This window comes from Drosophila serrata, unplaced genomic scaffold (assembly GCF_035046125.1).
Source record: "Drosophila serrata isolate PLE 108 unplaced genomic scaffold, ASM3504612v1 contig_334, whole genome shotgun sequence".
In the NCBI taxonomy this organism is placed as follows: Eukaryota; Metazoa; Arthropoda; class Insecta; order Diptera; family Drosophilidae; genus Drosophila; species Drosophila serrata.
The window spans coordinates 2,505,816-2,524,667 of NW_028257232.1; the positions used below are offsets into that span (position 1 = coordinate 2,505,816).

The 18,852-nt window shown below is 38.6% G+C and overlaps 3 protein-coding genes across 11 annotated transcripts in view; 1 reads left to right on the plus strand and 2 right to left on the minus strand.

Annotated features, from left to right (window-relative positions):
- Positions 1-71: 71 nt before the first annotated feature.
- Positions 72-10,321, minus strand: Orai (calcium release-activated calcium channel protein orai). 3 transcript variants are annotated; one of them, XM_020944894.2, is made up of 3 exons: positions 8,858-10,321; positions 2,919-3,074; positions 72-1,121 (listed from the first exon to the last, which is right to left on the minus strand). In XM_020944894.2, the coding sequence occupies exons 1-3, from the start codon at positions 9,206-9,208 to the stop codon at positions 585-587; spliced, it is 1,044 nt and encodes a 347-aa protein (XP_020800553.1). In that variant the 5' UTR covers positions 9,209-10,321; the 3' UTR covers positions 72-584. The 3 variants fall into 3 exon arrangements, with proteins under 3 accessions (XP_020800553.1, XP_086693740.1, XP_020800552.2); XM_086837614.1 differs by lacking the exon at positions 2,919-3,074; XM_020944893.2 differs by lacking the exon at positions 8,858-10,321 and having other exon boundaries at positions 2,919-5,727.
- Positions 10,322-10,558: 237 nt separating this feature from the next.
- LOC110177919 (uncharacterized) overlaps positions 10,559-18,852 on the plus strand; it is a 65,722-nt gene continuing 57,428 nt past the window's right edge. For 2 of the 7 annotated variants that reach the window (XM_086837618.1, XM_086837622.1), the window contains exons 1-2: positions 10,559-10,672; positions 11,261-11,443. The gene's annotated coding sequence lies outside the window, so the exon portion shown is untranslated. The remainder of the gene's footprint in view (positions 10,673-11,260; positions 11,444-18,852) is intronic. The other 5 variants (XM_086837617.1, XM_086837625.1, XM_086837619.1 and 2 more) reach the window with 4 other exon arrangements.
- Positions 12,726-18,662, minus strand: olf186-M (Ki-ras-induced actin-interacting protein-IP3R-interacting domain olf186-M). Its single transcript, XM_086837615.1, has one exon. The coding sequence runs from the start codon at positions 13,792-13,794 to the stop codon at positions 12,997-12,999; it is 798 nt and encodes a 265-aa protein (XP_086693741.1). The 5' UTR covers positions 13,795-18,662; the 3' UTR covers positions 12,726-12,996.

Below are 18,852 nucleotides of genomic sequence, written 5' to 3' on the forward strand. Positions count from 1 at the left end.
TACTGTTTCAGGTTCAATTTAATCTTAGAATTAATGGAAAACCCCCTTAAATATATTAAAAATCTAAATAAGTTTATAGAAAATATATAGTTTACTCATACATATAAATTACAGCGCAGTTTCTATCGCTTACATAATTGGCCTAACATTAAATTAAGGGACTAAAAGACAAACTCGAGTTGTAATGCTTAAACAATTAAAAGGGAAGACTGCCAAGGAAGTGGTACAAATTAAGAAGGAGACACAATAAATATAAAATTGTTTTTCTTTTGTTTGCTAACAGATATGAGCTAATTTCTGAGGAATATTCATCGAACATAATAATGATGCTCCACAAAGTATTGCTTTTAATTAGGGTCTTTCGTCATTGTCGCCATCGAATACAGTTCGCATTAAAATATATGTATATATAGAGATATAGTAAAAATCTACTGCCTTATGCGTATCACAATTTGCATCAAACTACAAATTTACAATATATGGTTATTTCTTTTCGTTTCTTTTCTTTTAGTCTGAGAGGCTAGAGCCCTGAGCCGCAAAAATATGTCTTTTAAAGCGCCGCTGGATCCCCACTAAACTGCCTGCTAGACAATGTCCCCGGATGCTCCAAACTGCAGGCCATTGTTCCGTATGTTGTTGTGATGATCCAGATGATCCTGCTCCATCTGCTCCTTGAGCATCTCCAGCTCCCGGATGCCCGACACCGTCACCTCGTACTTGTGCGTCACCAGCGAACGGTAGAAGTGAATGGCGAAGGCCAGGAAGATGATCATCACCGGGATGAGGACAACGCAGGCGGACCAAGCCGCCGGCGGACTCAAGTCGTAGAACTTCACCCAACACAGGATGGCGATCTCCAGCAGGAAGAGGATTAATCCCAGCAGCGTGGAGAAGGCCCACGCTGTCTCTATGTACCAGTGGAGCCTCTCGTGCGGCGATTCGTGCACCAAGGAGATGCTGTGCAGATTGCAAACCGTCTCGATGTTCGGCAGGATGCAGGTGCTGATCATCAGGGCCAGCATGTGCACAGCCACCAGGAGGGTGGTGCAGATGGCAAAGGCCACCAGCATTCCCGGCGGCACCTGTGTGTCGTGATCCAGTTGCACTTCCACCATTGCCACCTGTCCATTTAAATAAGACAAAAATTCGTCATTAATTGTTACTTATTAATTTGGGAGAAGAATCGAAATAATATCCCCACATTGCCCCTATTATTATTATTAGCTATAAGAGAGAAAATCACAGAGAGATCTCATTTTGGCAGCAAGATTGCTCCTCTATATTCTATGGGCTAATTTATCCGATCCCCTTTGCTTTAGGTGTGTGCATGTGGAATGTCTAACACGTTGTCAGACCCAGAAATGAACTAATAAATACCTCGTCACTTAATTAAACTGTCTCTCAAGATACATCAATGTAGATCATAAAACCATCCATAGTTAGGTAGTAAAAAATTATATATATAAGAAATTTGTATAAAATGTTAAGGATCTATAATTTCTCCTTATACTGGTACTACTACTAATCCATATACGAAAAAAACGTTAAATACTAAATATAGGTAACAAATCTCACTCATTTCATAAACAATATATGGGAATTCTGTCATTCAAGACCTTTAAACAAGCGGGGAATCCCATGGAATCAATCTTTATTAATTTCCCTTGACTTCCCTCACATTCATAATTACAATAGCCCAAGCTACCCCTGATTAATGGGTAAAAAGACTGACAGACAGACTTGTTTCCCCCCAAGACAAAGATAGTGCCAATAAATACAAACAAAAACAGCAAAGAAAACACAATTTTTGGCCCTCAATGCGGCATCAAAGAGGAATTATGCTAATCAGGTATATAGGAAAGTGCAGACATCCAATTAGTCCGATTCTTTTCCCATATATGTAGGTATTATAGTCAATATAGAGATTTACTTGAACTAAGGGGTAGCATTCAGGCTGCCCACTCGAATGGAACAAATTACGGATTAGATTTCGTTGTAAGCAAGCCTCTAATCAAGTCAAGTGGAACTCTGTTAGTAATATAATATATATATTTACTGTAATAATTCTATAGTTCTGTTAGGCAGAGTATTCATTATTCGTTGTATCTCTCTTTTAAAAACAAAAACAAGCACTAGGAAAAAAGATAAAGAAAATTATGTGCTTTCTGCCAGACATATTCTGACCCTGCACATTAAGTTGGTTTAATGTTAATGTTTCTTACGAATTATGCACAGCGGAGGGTGAGAATATAGTCACTAAAAACTATTTAAATAGCTTAAAAATTACCTGAAGAAGATATATTTATTTAAAATTTGTTCATTTGCTAGTAAGTTAGTAAAGTTAGAGGTTGTTAAACCAATTTCTAATGATAATTGAAAGCATTTAACTAAAACTGACTGAATAATCTCATTTAAATTTATAAATATGATCAAGAACAATGTATTTTCTACTAATCAAATAGTTTGTTTACAAAGCTTTATGTTTACTATGATATTTCCAAAAATATTATCCCTTACATAACCTATAAAGAAAATGGAATAGCTTTTTTATAAATATTATATAACTCAAATATCATACATCATGAGTAGTTATCATTATTCTACTAAATATTACTATATAAATTATATCCCCAACTCATTTTCTATTATTTTTCAACTAAGAAATGTTGAAAACTAAAGAGCTATGCATACTGTTCTCCAAAGATAAATATTTTATACCACTAAAACTATTATTCTTGCCTTAAAAAATGTATTTCCTTTAAAGGGAACTGAAAAGACACAATTACAAATTACTATTACATCCTAAAAACATCCTATTTTATTTAAAAACATACATCTTTAAATAAAAATAACAAGAGACAGGCAGACACCTCAATATTAATCACATTTCCATGTTATCTACAGGATGAATTACTCACCATGGCAAATCCTGATAGCAATGCGGACGTCTTGCTGGATGCCTTGAGCTTGGCCCGACTCAGCTGCAGCTTGCGCCAGGAGAGATAGGTGGGCGAATGGAGATCCTCGCCAGACTGCGACATGCTGCTGCTGGCGGTGCGATGGTGGCCACGCGGCTGAAAGCGGGAGGATTGGTTCTGTTGGTAGGTGCGCAACTGAAATGGCGGCGGCGGTGGCGGTGGGACAGCGAATGCGATGGGGGACGGCGATGCTATGGAGGCAAGTGGTGCGAGTGGTGCTAGTGGTGCTAGTGGGGCTACTGCGGAGGCCGAGGCGGCCGCTAATGCTGCTGCTGTTGCCGCTGTTGCGAATGCCGGCGAGCCCTCCCGCACTGTCGAAGCGTTGAAGCGTCTCGACTGCGGCGAACTCGAATTGAACTGGCTGTGGTAGAGATACCTACTGCTCGCTCTGAGATTCGCTAGGTTGTGAGCGTGCTGCTGCTGCTGCTGCTGTTGGAGGTGACTGAGGTTCGGATTCAGGTTCGGGTTGTCGCCGGGTGCCGTCGGTGTGGCTGTGCCTGTGGCTGTGGCTGTGGCAGCTGCCGTATAGGCATCCACACTGGCCGCCAACCTGGCAGTGGCATGCAGAGCACTCGCCAAGGCCGATGTCGGCTGCTGCCGCATCCCGTATCGCGTCTGTTGGTGCTGCTGCTGCTGCTGCAACTGCAACTGCAACTGCTGCTGCTGCTGCTGCTGAAACTGCATCTGGTAGGCCAGGCGTCGTGAGACAGGCAACACGTCCAGGGTCTCACTGCTGGCGGTTCGCTCGGTGGATGTGTCAAAGGAGCTCTGCTGGTGGCTCAGCAACAGGTTGCTGTGGCTCAAATTGGCCCGGGCATAGCGTAAATTGCTGCTCATCATTGCTGTGTGCATGTGGGTCTCCGTCTCCGGCAGTAGATGCTCTTCCTCATGCTCCTCGGCCGGCGGCGGATGAACCGCTTCCTGATCACTGATCCCAGTCTTCATTGCTCTCTTGCGGCGCGGCGGCTTCAGAGGTAACTCCTGGTGATGCTGCTGCTGCTCCTCGGTTTGTTCCTGATCCTCTTCGAAGGGTGGCATGGACTGCTGGTCCGAGTTTTGGTTACGAGATCGTCTGGGTTTATAATGTAAGCCAGTTTTAAACTTGTACCAACTTTGTCAAGTCTTTTCTTGGTTAAATATGATATATTATGGTGATTTCTAGTTCACAGTTCTCAAAAACTTAATTTAAGCCTTGTTTATTCTTGTCTTTTTCGTTTACATCAAATAATCTTTATAAAATGTTATTCATACATTTAATTTTCAGTTCAATTTCACTTTTCCATTAAGCAGTCTCTTGGTTTGTTTCATCATATACATTTATACTGTCCAAAACTATTAGCTTACTTTAATTTTAAGCTTTTAAACTCCAAGATCACACCTTAGCACCCACTTATTTAATGGGATTTTTGTTACAAATTCCGCTCTCTGTGTTCTCTGTGGCGATCTGCTGATTTCCAGTGCCTGGCATATGCCTTGGGTATATATACATACATTAATAAATAAATATTCCATTGGGTCATAAGGTTCGCATGTTGGTTATCGACGACAACGCCCTGCCTCAATTATGCGGCAGTTTTCATTTAACGACTTTTTCACTTGTCTTCACTTTGCAGCAATTTGATAATTGATCTTTGTGATATATATATATTCTTCTTTGAATAACTTGAAGGAATTTTAATTGTTGATCTTGTTGGCTTGTCCTGGTAATACTCTCGTGTTATCCTTTTGGGTTTTCCAAGGTTTCCAGGGATTCGATTGAAGTCTTTGGAAAAACTGAATCCTGGTTATCGCGCAATTCTAGAGCCCGTTTCGCCACTTGTCACACTGTGTGTAATCTCGTTGTTGTTTTTCAGAATTTAAATTCAAATTCAATTTTTGTTTCCCCAACAGCAGCGGCAGAGACGGAGGCAGAGGCAGCGGCAGAGACAGCAACGACGATGATGACTTTTTTTTATTGGGTTCCGTTTCACTTGGTTGATTTTGCAATGCTTCCCATTGATGATGATGATTCTGATGATTCTGAATAATAGTACCGCCGAGAGTATTGTTTTTATTTTGTGCAGTTCCTGAGACAGCCGACGGACGAGTGTGTTGTTGTGCACATGACAATTGATCGGCAAATTACACACGCATGCGAAAATTTTCACTATTCTCACACACTCTCTCTTGCTCTTGCTCTTGCTCTGGTGATATATATATATTTTCTCTTGAAATAATATTTACTTTTTATTTATAAACATTTTATGTGCTTTATAAAAATGTAAATTATAAAGGCTTGGGCACTTGTTGCTCTGTACACGAGGCCAGCGAGATGTTACTGGGTACTTGAACGCTCGAAAACCGACTAAAAAAGCCGAAAAAACCAAGAGCACCGCAAGTGCCACTTCCGCCAAAATCAAAAATAAAAAAAAAAAAAAATAATACAAAAACCAAGAAGCACGCAAGAAATCGGAATCGAAATGTAAAACCTTTGCGGATTTGTGTTTTTTTCTTTGGTTTTTGAATCAGGTGCTGCACACACACTCAGTATTTCGCTTTCCGCCGTTCGCCTTTTCATTGGTTTTTCGCGGTTTTTCGAGCTTTTCGCGCCTCTTGTTCCTTCGGCGATGGCAAGTTAACAACTAACTGATACGGCTCTGCCCGCAGAACAGCAGCAGCACCGGCAGAGCGCCAGCAGCGACGACGACGACGACGACGACGACGACGGCGACGTATTCAAATTCGACAATCAATTCTCGAATGAGGCGGCCTGCGATGACACAAAAGAGCAACAACAACTACAAATAGTGAAAATCGAACTGTGAACTACAGTCAGGCTTCGCGAAGAAAGAAACTTTCCAATTTCTAGAATTTTGACAAATTTTAAAAATCAAATACATAAGGAAATTCAAAAACTGTACGATTTCTAAATACAATAATTCTGATTTTTACAGTTTCAAACTTTCCAAGTTTGAGTATTATAATTTTCGAAATTTAATAAATAAATTATAAATTTTTTTAAATTAATGTATAATTTTGTTAGATATTTTTCAAGGAAATTTAATTATGAATTTGAAAGTTGTTAATTTTCAGTTATCTTTTGCAACATTTTGAGTATAAGAATTTTCAAAATATATAATATTCGAATTCTGATATTTTATATATATTTATATATTTATATATATTTTATATATATATATATATATTTTATATATATAATTTCATAAGATTTCAAAATAAAATGCTAGAAATAGAATCAGTTCGAAGCTAAGTTCAAATATATTAAACATCAAATTATATTAAAATGTTTAAACTTAAAAAATCGAATAAACTTCGATTAAACTTATTCAAGATTCAATTTTAAAAAATTCTACAAATAACACTACAGCAAAATTCCTTTCAGTGAAGCTTTACTGTAGAAAAGCCATTTGAATGAAAGCATTTAAAGAGAGAGTGGGAGAGAAATAGAAGCGAAAAGAGAGCGCACTACCAGACAGGTAAAGAATCGAAAGAGGCGAAAGCAAAACTACAGGAAAACAAACAAAGTAACCGACTGAAGGTGGGTGGTGTGGGAGGAGGGGATTTTGGCAATCGATCAGCGATCATCGACTGGTGAATGGGGAAGACAAATTGAGTGATTAAAACACACACAACACACACACACACACACAAGACGGGACACACATCAGCACACTCAGAGACCCTGAACTTAAACTATTGAATTCAAGATCCAATTAATAAACAAAATAACCACTTGACCCCATCCACGAACTCAAAGACGATCAGGAAGACGAGTAACACAGTATCGTAGGTCATTATGCTCTTGCACAAATTGTACGTGAGATGACGTGGTCTATATCTATAATGGTTATCTCTGATTTAAAGGCAAGTGTCATGCTTGAAATACAAAATAATACTATAAACTTCTAGAAATTGTTTTCCTTTTTTGGATTCCTCAATCACCTCATGGAATGCAGCACCATTTCGACGCATATTTAAGATCTTATTTTGGTTTCATTACAGCACATCAGGTTATTTAAAAATAACTATAAGCATTAATCAGGTGAGTGTAATCTCAAGTTTCAAATTTGGAACAACATTTGAATTAAGCTGAAAACACAAATTGATATACAAATAAACAATGGCGTAAAACAGATGTTTTGAACAAGTATTATGCAAAAAGTAATAGAGAATCCTGCATGAGACAAAAGTTAGATGTTAAAGAAATCGAAAAGGAAAGTAAAAAAGGCTCAAAAGGTATCAGTAATAGCTTCGAACTATAAAACAATCTAAAATATATGTAATAAAAGTATCTGAAGAAGTCGCAACTGCCTGTAAATTGATTCAGAACTCTAGGAAATCGAAAGTGCTCCCTTTTTTTGATACAAATCTGGTTAATTTTAATAATAAAATGAAATGTCAAGCGGAACGAGTTCGTTTGGAGATTCCCCAGTCGCCGCTGTCTGACTTCCTCCAGAGTAAAACCAAAGCGGAGCCACTTAAAAAATTCGAATAAAAATAAGTCAAACCGATAAAGAAGAAACGGAAGGTGTCAGCTGGCGGTTGGTGTTTAATTTCGCTCCAAAATTCGTATGCAAACACACACCTGGATTTCAGAGACACCGCCCCCAAGGAGCAGGCCCAAACTCGTGGGTGGACCGGGTGTGGGTGTGGATGTGTTCTTGTTTATTTTTTATCGCCGGCGAAAATGTGCAAATAAGACACCGCTGCGATAAGGGAACCCAAAAGCGGTTCTCCGCGAAGCCAAGCAGACGCCGGGTTCTACGCCATTCCATTTCCATTTCCACTTCAATTTCCATTTACAATTTCATTGTCAAAAAGCAACAACAAGACCAAAATAAAAAACAATGTTCAATAATTCAGCAGGTTCACCAGGTAACGCAGTCATGTGTGTGCGTGTGTGTGTGTGTGTGTGCCAGAATCTCGTTCGACTTGAAACTTAGGCCTTGTTTGTTTGTCAGAAATTTCGTTTCTCGATCGATGGGGCGCATTCAGCAGGGGATTTCGAATTTATTTACGGGGAATTATGTGATTTATAATGAGGTCTTTAACCACTTGCAACCAGATTTATTAATTACCATTTACGGACTGGAACATTACACATAACCAAGCACTTGGCATATCTTCAGTCAACTCCAAAATGAAGTATTTAATACAAAATTTATATAACTTGCCCCTTTGCTCTTTAATAAAAACACTTTTGTTGCGACTATTCGAAAAATGCACCTTGCATAAATGATTTTGTAATGTTTCTAGTTCATATCGCTTTTAGATACCTAAATATAGATGCAGCTAAACGAATTATGTAGAATGTACAAATTATATCCGACAGCCTTCTCAACAAATTGTCATTGTTCTTTCTTCGCTTTATTTTGATTAAATCTTGATTGGGAAATTTAATAATTAAAACTGCAACAGTTATTAAATTTGATTGAAAATCTACAAAGTAATCAAGACATTAATTTTTCATGGTGGAATTTTCTTAGTAATTAAATAATTCAAATTTGATAATTATTTAAAATCACGGCTTAGTAAAAATATATAAAAAATCACAGCTTAAAATCACAAACAAACTTTCTCTGCTGAATGCGCCCATTGCCAAAACATTGTTTGAGGGAGGGAAAAAAGAACCAAATGAGAGAGAGAATCTAAGAAATCACAGCTCAAATCACGGACTTCGCAGCGACTTTCTCTGCTGAATGTGCCCATTGCCAACGCGTCGGAGAACAAGAGAGAGACTTAACGAGAGAGGGGGCTTCCATAGCATCGCTTTAAAAGGTGCGAAAGAGACGGTAGGTAAGGATGAAGAGATGGGGCTGGGGGGAGGGGGGGGAAATGGAAGATACCGAGATCGGAGATTGATTTGTTATTGGACTTACCTTCGCTTGGTTCTGTGATGGCGGCGGCGGGGGCGGGTTCGGCGGGAACTGCAGCAGCGAGTTGCTCAGGCTGGAACGCTTGAATCCGGCACTGTTGTTGCTATTGCTGCCGCTTCCAGTGGGACTGTTGCTGTGATGCTGAGGATACTGCTGCGGGAACTGGTGGCCGGTGGCCACTGAGGTGGCTGCTGCAACGGCGGCGGCGACAACGTGCTGGAAGTGGTGCTGCGTGGTGGTGGCGGTCACGATGGGATTCGGGTTGCGTGCACCCCTGCCGGGCGGCTGCCTGGAATCGGGCGTCTTTGCGGGCGTCTCTAGGCCACCGGAGTTTGCCGTGGTCCACACAGACATCTCGGATAACCAGCGATCGGCTTAAGTACTGCTCCGCCTGAGGAATCCATGTTGGCACAAAAAGTCAAGCAAACAAACAAACGAAAAACGGCAAATTAGCGGGCGCCACAAAGTTGGAAAGGAGGTGTAAATTAAGTACAATCGGCGAGGTTTTGAACGGAAACTAAACAAAAAACAAATTATTCCATATCGTTTTGTTTTACTTTTTGCCAGCAAAAAAGAGACTAACGCCTGACCGACTCCTATCGAGATATCGATAACTGCAATCGAGCCGGACCCTCGACGCCAAAACGTCTTTAGCAACACTGGCATATTCAAATTACAAATAAATATATAGCATAGTTTTACACCACCTTAAATAAATATATATTATGTATGTGAAAATTGTGTGTGTTCGTTAGATATTTTTACGAATTAAATATTGACAATACCGATTTCTATAGCCTCAGTTTTGTAGATATTAAAGAAAATTACCATTATTATTATGATAAATGTTCCATTAACAATTTAATCTCTATTACTTATTAATTAATATTCAAGAGTATACAAATGAATTGAAATGTAACAAGTCATTTATAATTACTTTTATTAATCTTTCTATTAACAGAAAATCACATTTAGTTTGTGTTCTAGTAACTATTTTCATGTGGAAGAATAAAAAAATTAATTTAAAAGCCCAAAAACAATATATTAGCATTATTATCTCTTTTACTTAATAATTTTAAAGAGTATACAAATGAATAAAAACTTAACCAATCATTTATAATTACTTGTACTAATATTTGAATTCACAAAAATAAAACACTTTAATTTTGTGTTTTAATAATCTTAATGTTGAAGAATACTAAAATTAATTTAAATGTGCAAAACAATATATTTGCATTATTATCTCTTTTACTAATTCATTATTTTAAAGAGTATACAAAAGAATTGAAACGTAACAAGTCATTTATAATTATCTATATTAAGATTTGTATTAACATAAAATCACATTTATTTTGTGTTTTAGTAACTATTTTAATGTAGAAGAGTACAAAAATTAATTTAAATGTTCAAAACAATAATTAAAGCATTATTATTGCTAGAAACAAACAAGCAGCATATTGAAGAGAACAACAATTAATTGGAATGTACACAAGCTAATAGCATTATTATCATTAACTTTTGACACAACAAAATCGTAATTAGTTTGATGCTTACTAATTAACTTAATATTAAAGATAATAAAAAGGAATTAATTAAATGAAAACATTCGGTTTTTATGCATAGTACAAATAACCAATTTCATTGCGAAACATCGAGTGTGCAAAACAATCGATATTTTGAAAACTATCCAAACAACGATAGTATCGATAGTGCTTCTGAAGTTTTGCCAGTACTAATGTTTTTCGGCGGGATAAAGTGAAAAGTTCTGGTGTTTCGTGAAAATTTCTTAAATTTACGTGTTAACTGCTGCATAACTAGGTGAGTGATTTGCTATTTACTATTGGGGAGACATTTGCCAAGTGGTGAATATAAAGGCAATTAATCAAACGCCCCCTGTACATATTTAACTAAAATCGCAAACCCGCAGCCATCTTGCGCTCTGACACACATTTTAATTTGCCAATTGCTTCGCTTGTCCGGCGTGTATCTTTTGCTTCTTGCTGCTGTTTGGTGCTGCTTTCGTTTTTGTTTTGGTTTGCTAATTTCTTTTGCACATTCTTCCGGCGTGGGCGCAAATTATTTTATTCTTAACTTGCCAATAGCACATACACATAAACACTTATACACGTGCATGCATTGCATTTTGTCGCTCATTTTTCTTCATTTTTCTTGTGCCTGCCTTGAACTTGCAAATTTGGCATTGGTGTGAAGAGTGCAGAAGTAATGCCCGCGTGTAACGGTGCTATTTGCCGCTGCGTCTCTTTGGTTCCTAACACACACGCATACAAACATACACTTGCAACTGTTTGGCAATGGATTTCTTGGCTTTTCCATTCCCTCTTTCTTTGCTTAAAATTGCTTTGCTCTGTTTGGGAATTAATTTTACCTCCCCTTTCCCATCGATAGATAAAGCGAGTCATGTGCCGATGAACAGACCTAGGTACCGTTATCTATTGGATATGCCCAAAGCTCAAGAACTCACGTATTTGCATAGCTACAATTGAGGCACAGTTACTAGGATCGAAATAAGTTATTTTTTAAGAATATAAAGATTTATATAATATGGCAAGTATGATTATTTTATCAAATGTAAGTTTATATTTTATTATTATGTATAATTAACGTTATGTTATTTAAGTTTGTTTATTAAAGGCTATAATAGAATATTCAATTTCGATTAATTTGCAAGTTTCTTAAGTATTTGTATTGTATTAAAATTCGTATGAAAAGTATCTTAGTAATTTATTGATTTCTGCCAAGATTAAGATTATTATTATTATTTATTATTAAGCATTATAAAATATTTAAATTAAACTAAAAACCACCCACGGAAATATCCAACAATTTCAAGATATAAATATATTTGTAGCATAGTTTTACATTTATAGGTACACATAGACTGCTATTAATACGACCTGTGCTGTCTATGGACGTATTAGCATTTCCCTGTGGGCCGTGCATCGCCTTGAAGGTGTTACAAATGTGCGCAAATGGCATTATCGGTTATCAGGCTAGCAGGCGGCTATTGAATATTTGTTTGGGTCAAAACCAGAACCCTATAATAATAAGTATATAAAAAATAGAGTGCTGCGAATGAGGTAATTTGTGGTACATGCCCTGCCGCCGTGCTGCGGTCGTGCTGCTGCATTTGTGAATGCAAACAATTGCGGGCAATTGAAATCAATAAGCGATTCGATCCGAACGATCCGAGCAGACTTTGTAATCCCTTCTGGAAACTCTTGAATCTCGGCTCCCATTCGACGATATGTTTTGATTGTTCCTCTGCGCCTTGGGGGACAGACTCGAAAGATGCCAAGTCACCGGCTATTAATAAGACTTTGCTCAGAAAATTGACTTACGATAAGAAATACAGAAAAAAAAAACAAAAACAAAAACTACAAAAACTATAAAATCAAACAATGCAAAATACGCCATGAATGTGTGTCTGTGGGCTTCGGGTTATACACTGTACATACATATTGTATTGTATTGTAAATATGTACTTATATCGCAAATGAATTTGTTCAACTACAACATATAGTATGTACATAAACAATCAGACCATTTGACAGTGTGACGCAGATTTCTAATTTTGGATTCAAGTTGGAGAAACAACAAGTTCCTGGAAGCGAACACAATGGCACTTGAGAGTTTCTAAATCAATTGAGATTAATTCCCTTTAAAAGATTTTGAGATTTAAAACTCTAGAAAAGTTATTAGAGTATTTCAAAAGTTTTAATAAATATATACTTAATAAATAACCCATTAAATATCATGATTAACAAATAACTCATTTCTCATCGGAATTAACCTATTAACAAAAATCATAACAAACTTCACTATCAATGAATATCAATAAATAAAACAACAATTTTACAAATAAAATATCATCTTTAATGGTTTTTTTTAACTGGCGAAAAAATAATAAACATAATGGATTGTTACAATAATACAATTTTACACAGCTAAGTACGCGGCACATTTAAGGACTAATGGACAAGACGGGGGAAAATCACAGGGATCCCCTGGGATCCCGCTTGGCAAACAGTAGCAGCAGTTCCAGTTACATAACAATGCGTCCTCCATTTGGCTGACTATTCTCTAAGGACTATGGACTACGGAGTATGGAGTATGGCGGCGTCCTACTGTATCGTGGGCTTAATGGAGCCCATGGAGTTCTTTCTCTGATGATTCACCTCGAAACGCTTCATGATGCTGGCCACAATCGAGGAGGGCGGCATATCCGGGTTTCCGGTGAGTCCCCGATACCCGAGGACACTTGAATCGGCCAGCGATCGGGCCAGGGTCAGTCTTTGCACAAAGGCATCCGTATCGATTCCCGGCACCTGGGAGGGTTTCAGGAACCGTCGCGGTATCCGGGAGAGCATGTCCTCGGAACTGAGTGGACCAAAGCCCAGATTAATGAGTATGGCTTCGGGATCGGGCTTGCGCGCCTCCAGCAAGCTGTCCACACTGGAGTAGCGACTGGAGTCGGATTGCACGGACTGCACGGAGCTGTCCCGAAGGAGCAGACTGCTGAAGCGCTGCTGTCGCTGGGCCTGAGGACTCAGCTCTGGTGCCGTGCTGCAGGATTCAAAGGACTCCTCATGCCGCAGGCATCGCGTACTACAACTGGCGGTGGCGGCGGCGGAGGTGGTGGTGGCGATGGCGATGGCGGAGATGTGGCGCAAGGGCAAGTTAACCTGCGGATCTGGATCAGCATCCTCCTCCAAATCGGCGGCATACTCCAGATCATCGGCATCTACGGCGGACTGTTGGCGCTGCAGCTTTCGGCGCCGTCGCAAAGGCTTGCTGGGCGGAAAGTGATGCGACGTGGGCAGGTGATCGCTGCTCCCGGCCAGCTCAAGCTCAGCTGGGCTCATGGCGGCGACCTTGCTGGTTCTGCCCTCAAAGTTGCTGCAGCTGTGAGAGCGCTCCATGGTGCTGTGTGTGTGTATATGCACTGGGTGTGTGAGTGTCTCCTATGAGTTTTCTGCGGTCACGGCTGCTCGGGTTACAAGCTCCACTTGAACATATTTGGCAGTGGCCAGAATCAGGGCCTCGACTGAGTCTCCTCACACACAAAGCGCGTGTGTTCAATAACAAAGCAACGGCAGCGGCAGCGGCAGCAATTTGTGTTATTTGGTATTTGTTATTTGGTTAATTTGTTGTTATTGGCAACTTGCTCCGATCCGCTCGACAATCTTTTTGTGGAAACGTGTTTTTTTTTTGCTATATTCCGCGCGTTTCTGTTAATTTCTGGCCGTATTTGTGTTTGTCGTCTGTTTTTGTTTATTTTTATTTGCGATGCGGCGGAGTGTTAATCAGCCCAGAGAGCTTCTGACCCCGGATTTGGAACGATCGAGTGTTGTTTTCACGATCGCTTGACATTGGGGGGTACTGATATTGGTTATTGGTTATTTGTTATTTGTTATTTTTTCCGACCGTCGGAATTATATTTCCTCAATGTGGTTCCCACATGGATTTTCAGCTTTACTTATTTATTTATTATTGTAAAGTTTTGTTGTATTTCGTTCGTATTTTTCACTGTGTTTTCTCAGCTTTTCTTTACGCTTTCTCTCTCTTGTGTCTCCGCCTGGGTTTGTGCGTCCGCTTGGCAGCGAGTGATCTTCAAAACTGAAAACTGAAATCACAAGCCCCAAGCTAACGGGGGAGCTTTTACGCCGGAGAAAGAGCAGTTAAGCGACACAAAATTAAAGAGAGGGAGAGAGAGAGCGTAAGAAGGGGAGACACTGAGAACAAGAGTAAGGAGAGAAGGAAATAACTCTCTGAGCTGGAATTACTTTGCGTTCCAGTCGACAATTTCCTCAAGCGCAATGTCGCCAATCTATTAAAACTTTCGATTAAAAGCCCCCCAAAAGGCACATTGCCTTGTGGGTTCGCACGCAACTCCCCCGGTTTTCCACACGATCGTGTGTGTTTGTGTGTGTGTGTGTGTGTGTGGGGGGGAAAAACCCTCGCACTTGCGTATCTTACCGATAAAAAGAAATACAAACACCACCCAGGCCTTTAGTATTATTGGCACGTTTTGTGGCGAAGAAGTCTGATTCCGTCAACTGTGTGCTCTTCGCATTGCCCTTATTTGCTTAATGAAATATATAACTTTTTACGGCTTAAACCGTCAATCATTAAAAGCACACTGTGTGATCATAAAGATCTCGTTATCTAATTGCTTTGTAGCAGGAAGAGATTTCGGGTGAACTGTAAAAGTAGATCACTCTCGACACTGGATAATGGAGCCTTTGATCTTTCTGTGGCAGATGCATGCGGAAGAGGCATGCAATCGGGAGGGAAACAAACAAACAAGTGAAATTGTTTAAACCAGTTAACAAGCTTTTTCTTCTTGTTGTTGTGGGAAAAGCTCTTGGCCCAAACAGCTGAGCCTGTGGGGCGAGCTTTAACCGAAGCGATCTATGGGGTCTGGAGGTGTGCATTTCTTTTTAAACACTGGGAAAATCTCAGATCAGGCGATTTTATTCTTGATTGACTTTCAGTTAAACATTAAGAACTATATTTTAGGTAGATTAAAATATATTTTTAGGATCAATTTAGCTTCAAGATGGCTAATATTTCATTTTTGCCCTTCAATTCCCAAGAAGGTATAGGATTAATGACATTTAATTTGTCATATCTCAGACTTTTTGTCTTTAGTATTTATTTTAGCTAAGAATTTTATTTTGGAAACTAGTTTAGCTATATAAATATTTAATTTAGCTATATAAATCTTTGAGTTAGCTATATAAATAATTAATTTCATGTGAGTTGTCAAGTTTTTCTCTAATATTCCGAACCAATTCTAGTATTGGCAAGTTAGAAAACTATTGTTCTCTAAAAGTTTGATCTTTTCACAGATCTGTATTAACTTAAACCTTTTAATATATTGTTTTAATGTATTTGAGGTTTTTTGGAATATATATTATATTATATGTTATTATATTATTCCTTAAAATTTGGTTTAAAAAAATGATGGACATCTGAGAAAAAATATTTTTCAACATATGATGCGAAATTTTTTTTAAATTTTCTTTCATAAATTCTTGATTTATGATCTTACAATCCCCATATTTGAGTTATATATGCCACTTTTTCGTAGTGTTACCCCCCAACTCTCTCGGTAAACCTCAGCTTCATGTGCTCTTGAAATGCACACTTGACACGTTCTGGCCACTGACTTGCTGCTGCTGTTGGCTCCGTAATTGGATCTCGGTGAACAACAGTGGCAGAGAGGCAACCACCTCAAGCCGCCGGCTAAAAGGTTCTGTCAACAGATCTCCCCAGAGACTGACAAAGGTCCAAGTGTATCCATCCATCCGACCGCCAAGTAGTACTTGTACTTGTATGCATATACTTTGTATGCCCGGGGCAAATTTACACAATTCTTCACAAAAATAAAAAATTGACTCTGCCTGTTGCTATTATCAAGGCCAGACGAACTGAAAGAGCCATAAATCGTAGAATGAATATTCTAATGAAACCCCGAGAGTAAATTTGATAAATTCAATTAAAGCCAAGCGAGTGTCGGGGGGATGTCATAATCACGTTGTGCAATTAACTCTCAGCCAGCCAGACATCAATTGAGTTAACTGGGGATCGGGGAACTAATGAATGTTCGAATATGATCGAATCGTCGGAACGATCGGAGTGGTGGGAGGTGCCTTCCGACTTTGGACTGAAGTTCGAAGCTCACTAGGAAATGATGGGGGAAATCCAACGCCGTCTTTGTTCATGATTAGCAAGATCATTGTGGTATTGCGGGTAATTGAGATAAGAGAAAGGTAGAACTTTTCGATATAGATCCTCTCGTGGCCAATTAATTTGTCTATAATTGTTTAGCACAAATAAATAACTTCATTTTCATACAAAGACTAGATTTGTGAGTTATGCAAGTTAGATATGGAACACGAAAGGTAAGCGAACCCAATACGAATAACAGTAATTACAGTGACACAATGCTTGCGTGCCTTTAGGGTCAGTCCGATGACTCAACGCGGCTAACACAATTAATATTTTGTTGTAACAATTAGATCAAAATCTAAATGAAGATGGGAATATTTTAAGAGTAAACAAATGATAAAATCATGCAGCATCAGAATATAAACTTGAGGCTTATAAGTAATGTTTATTTGAGTAGAAGTGTTTGGAAAATCATCTTAATACCACTACATCTTTTTCATTGATTAATTTAAAGAGATTTTAATTGCCATCAGGTATACTTGTCCCTCTCGAATAATCACTTGGGAATTATTAATTTTATATAATTACTTCCTGGTCCACTTTAGTGGAGTGTCCCTGATCTGTTAGGTTCATTTCTGGCAATGCTCGCGGCGCCCTTTTCAATTGATAGTAATTGGCTTCGAATAAAAGTTATTCGTCGCTAGTAATGTATACAAGCGAAAGTGTAAATTGCAATTGAAATTTCAGCATTGTCAAGTAGTTTGAGTGCAACTTGGAATTGCAAATGATCGACAGGAGAAGGGAAGTTCGAAATGGATACGAGGAGAGTGATAATGTTGAATGGGATTGATTGGGAATGGAAATGGGAATCCAGAAGTTGAACCTACTGCTCACCTGTGTTTCAACTCCACGTATTCAATCTATTTTATTTGCCTATATATATTTTAAAACAAACACAAATTAGTCGTTTGTAAGTCATGTTGGCGTTTTTTTGTTCGTTGTTATTTCTAGGTTTTTGCTTTTGTTTGGGTTGAGGCGACTTTTCCGGCTTCCAGCTAATGCACTTTCTATCTATTTATATCTAACAGTTGAACTTCCAAAAATGGAACAAAAAGGTGATATAAGTCACAGAATTTAAATTAATTTAGAACCTTAAAAATTTAAAATTTGAGTTAGTATATTTTGAGAGCTAATTACCTAGTTTGTTTCACAGAATTATAAATTGGGAATTATAGTTTCTGATAATATTTTCTGAAATAATCAATTGGGAACTCCACTTCCTGACAGCTAGGTTTCTTTTTATGAAACACTTTTGTTCCCCAAAATAAACACTTGGGAATTATAATTTTTAGTTACATTTTGCATTCAGAATATATCGTTTGCATATTTAAATACAATATTAGCTTGTCAATTTAAGATAAAATCTTATAAGGTACCTGAACAATCTTGAAGATTAGTTGAAAATGTACTGTACTTTGGCTGAGATCCGTTCCATTTACTGGTGTTCCACTGTACTTTCCAAAGGGGTAACTCTTACGTAGCCACAACCGTCGCGAGTCGTTTCGAATTTTTAACTGAAGGCGATTCCCTCGACTACGTTGGCTTGTCACTCTTTTGGGTCCACCATGTGTTTATGCACGGATCCTTATCTGCGGATCTAGTTCTTTATCTCTTGTCATCCGCCCGACCCACTCATCAGATTATTATTTTAGTGTATTTTAGTGGAGTCAACTGCGGCCAAATATTTGCACATTGTTTGTTGTGTAAATGCCATATTCCGGGACCCACGAACAAACAAAGTTGCGATGCTTAGGAATATGCACAAAACAGTGACGAGAAGCGAATGTGGGGGAAAAAATATATATAAATAAAAGAAAACACGCGAAACCGAGGAACCGAGAAAATTAAAATACAAGAAAAACGCTAACACAAAAAAAAATTAAAATAAAGAAAACACACGACGACGACAGCGAGCGCACACGTTCGCTTTTCTGCGAGCGCTTCGAATGAATGAAAAGTGCGCTGCCCGCGCGCAAAGATAAATAAATAAAATAAATACCGATGTCGCAGCGCAGTCGACTTTAGCAGCACTGCACTTTCCGCTGCTGCTGCGGCGACTAATTTTGCCGTTAGATTCCGTGGGTTTTTTTTCGAGAAAGGCCAAACATCAGGTTTTTTTTCAGTTAGTTTCTCGCTTTGCATTTTGGCCAGGTGTAAAATGTCGAATATTTCCTTGCACAATTTACTTGACAGATAGTTTACATGGTTTCATGTATCTTACAAATATTTTACATCCGCATGTA

Coding starts and splice junctions, on each gene's coding strand:
- Orai (XM_020944893.2), bottom strand. CDS start 4,016: ATGCCACCCTTCGAAGAGGATCAGGAACAAACCGAGGAGCAGCAGCAG. Junction 1,122..2,918: donor TGCTATCAGGATTTGCCATG/GTGAGTAATTCA, acceptor TTAAATGGACAG/GTGGCAATGGTGGAAGTGCA.
- olf186-M (XM_086837615.1), bottom strand. CDS start 13,794: ATGGAGCGCTCTCACAGCTGCAGCAACTTTGAGGGCAGAACCAGCAAG.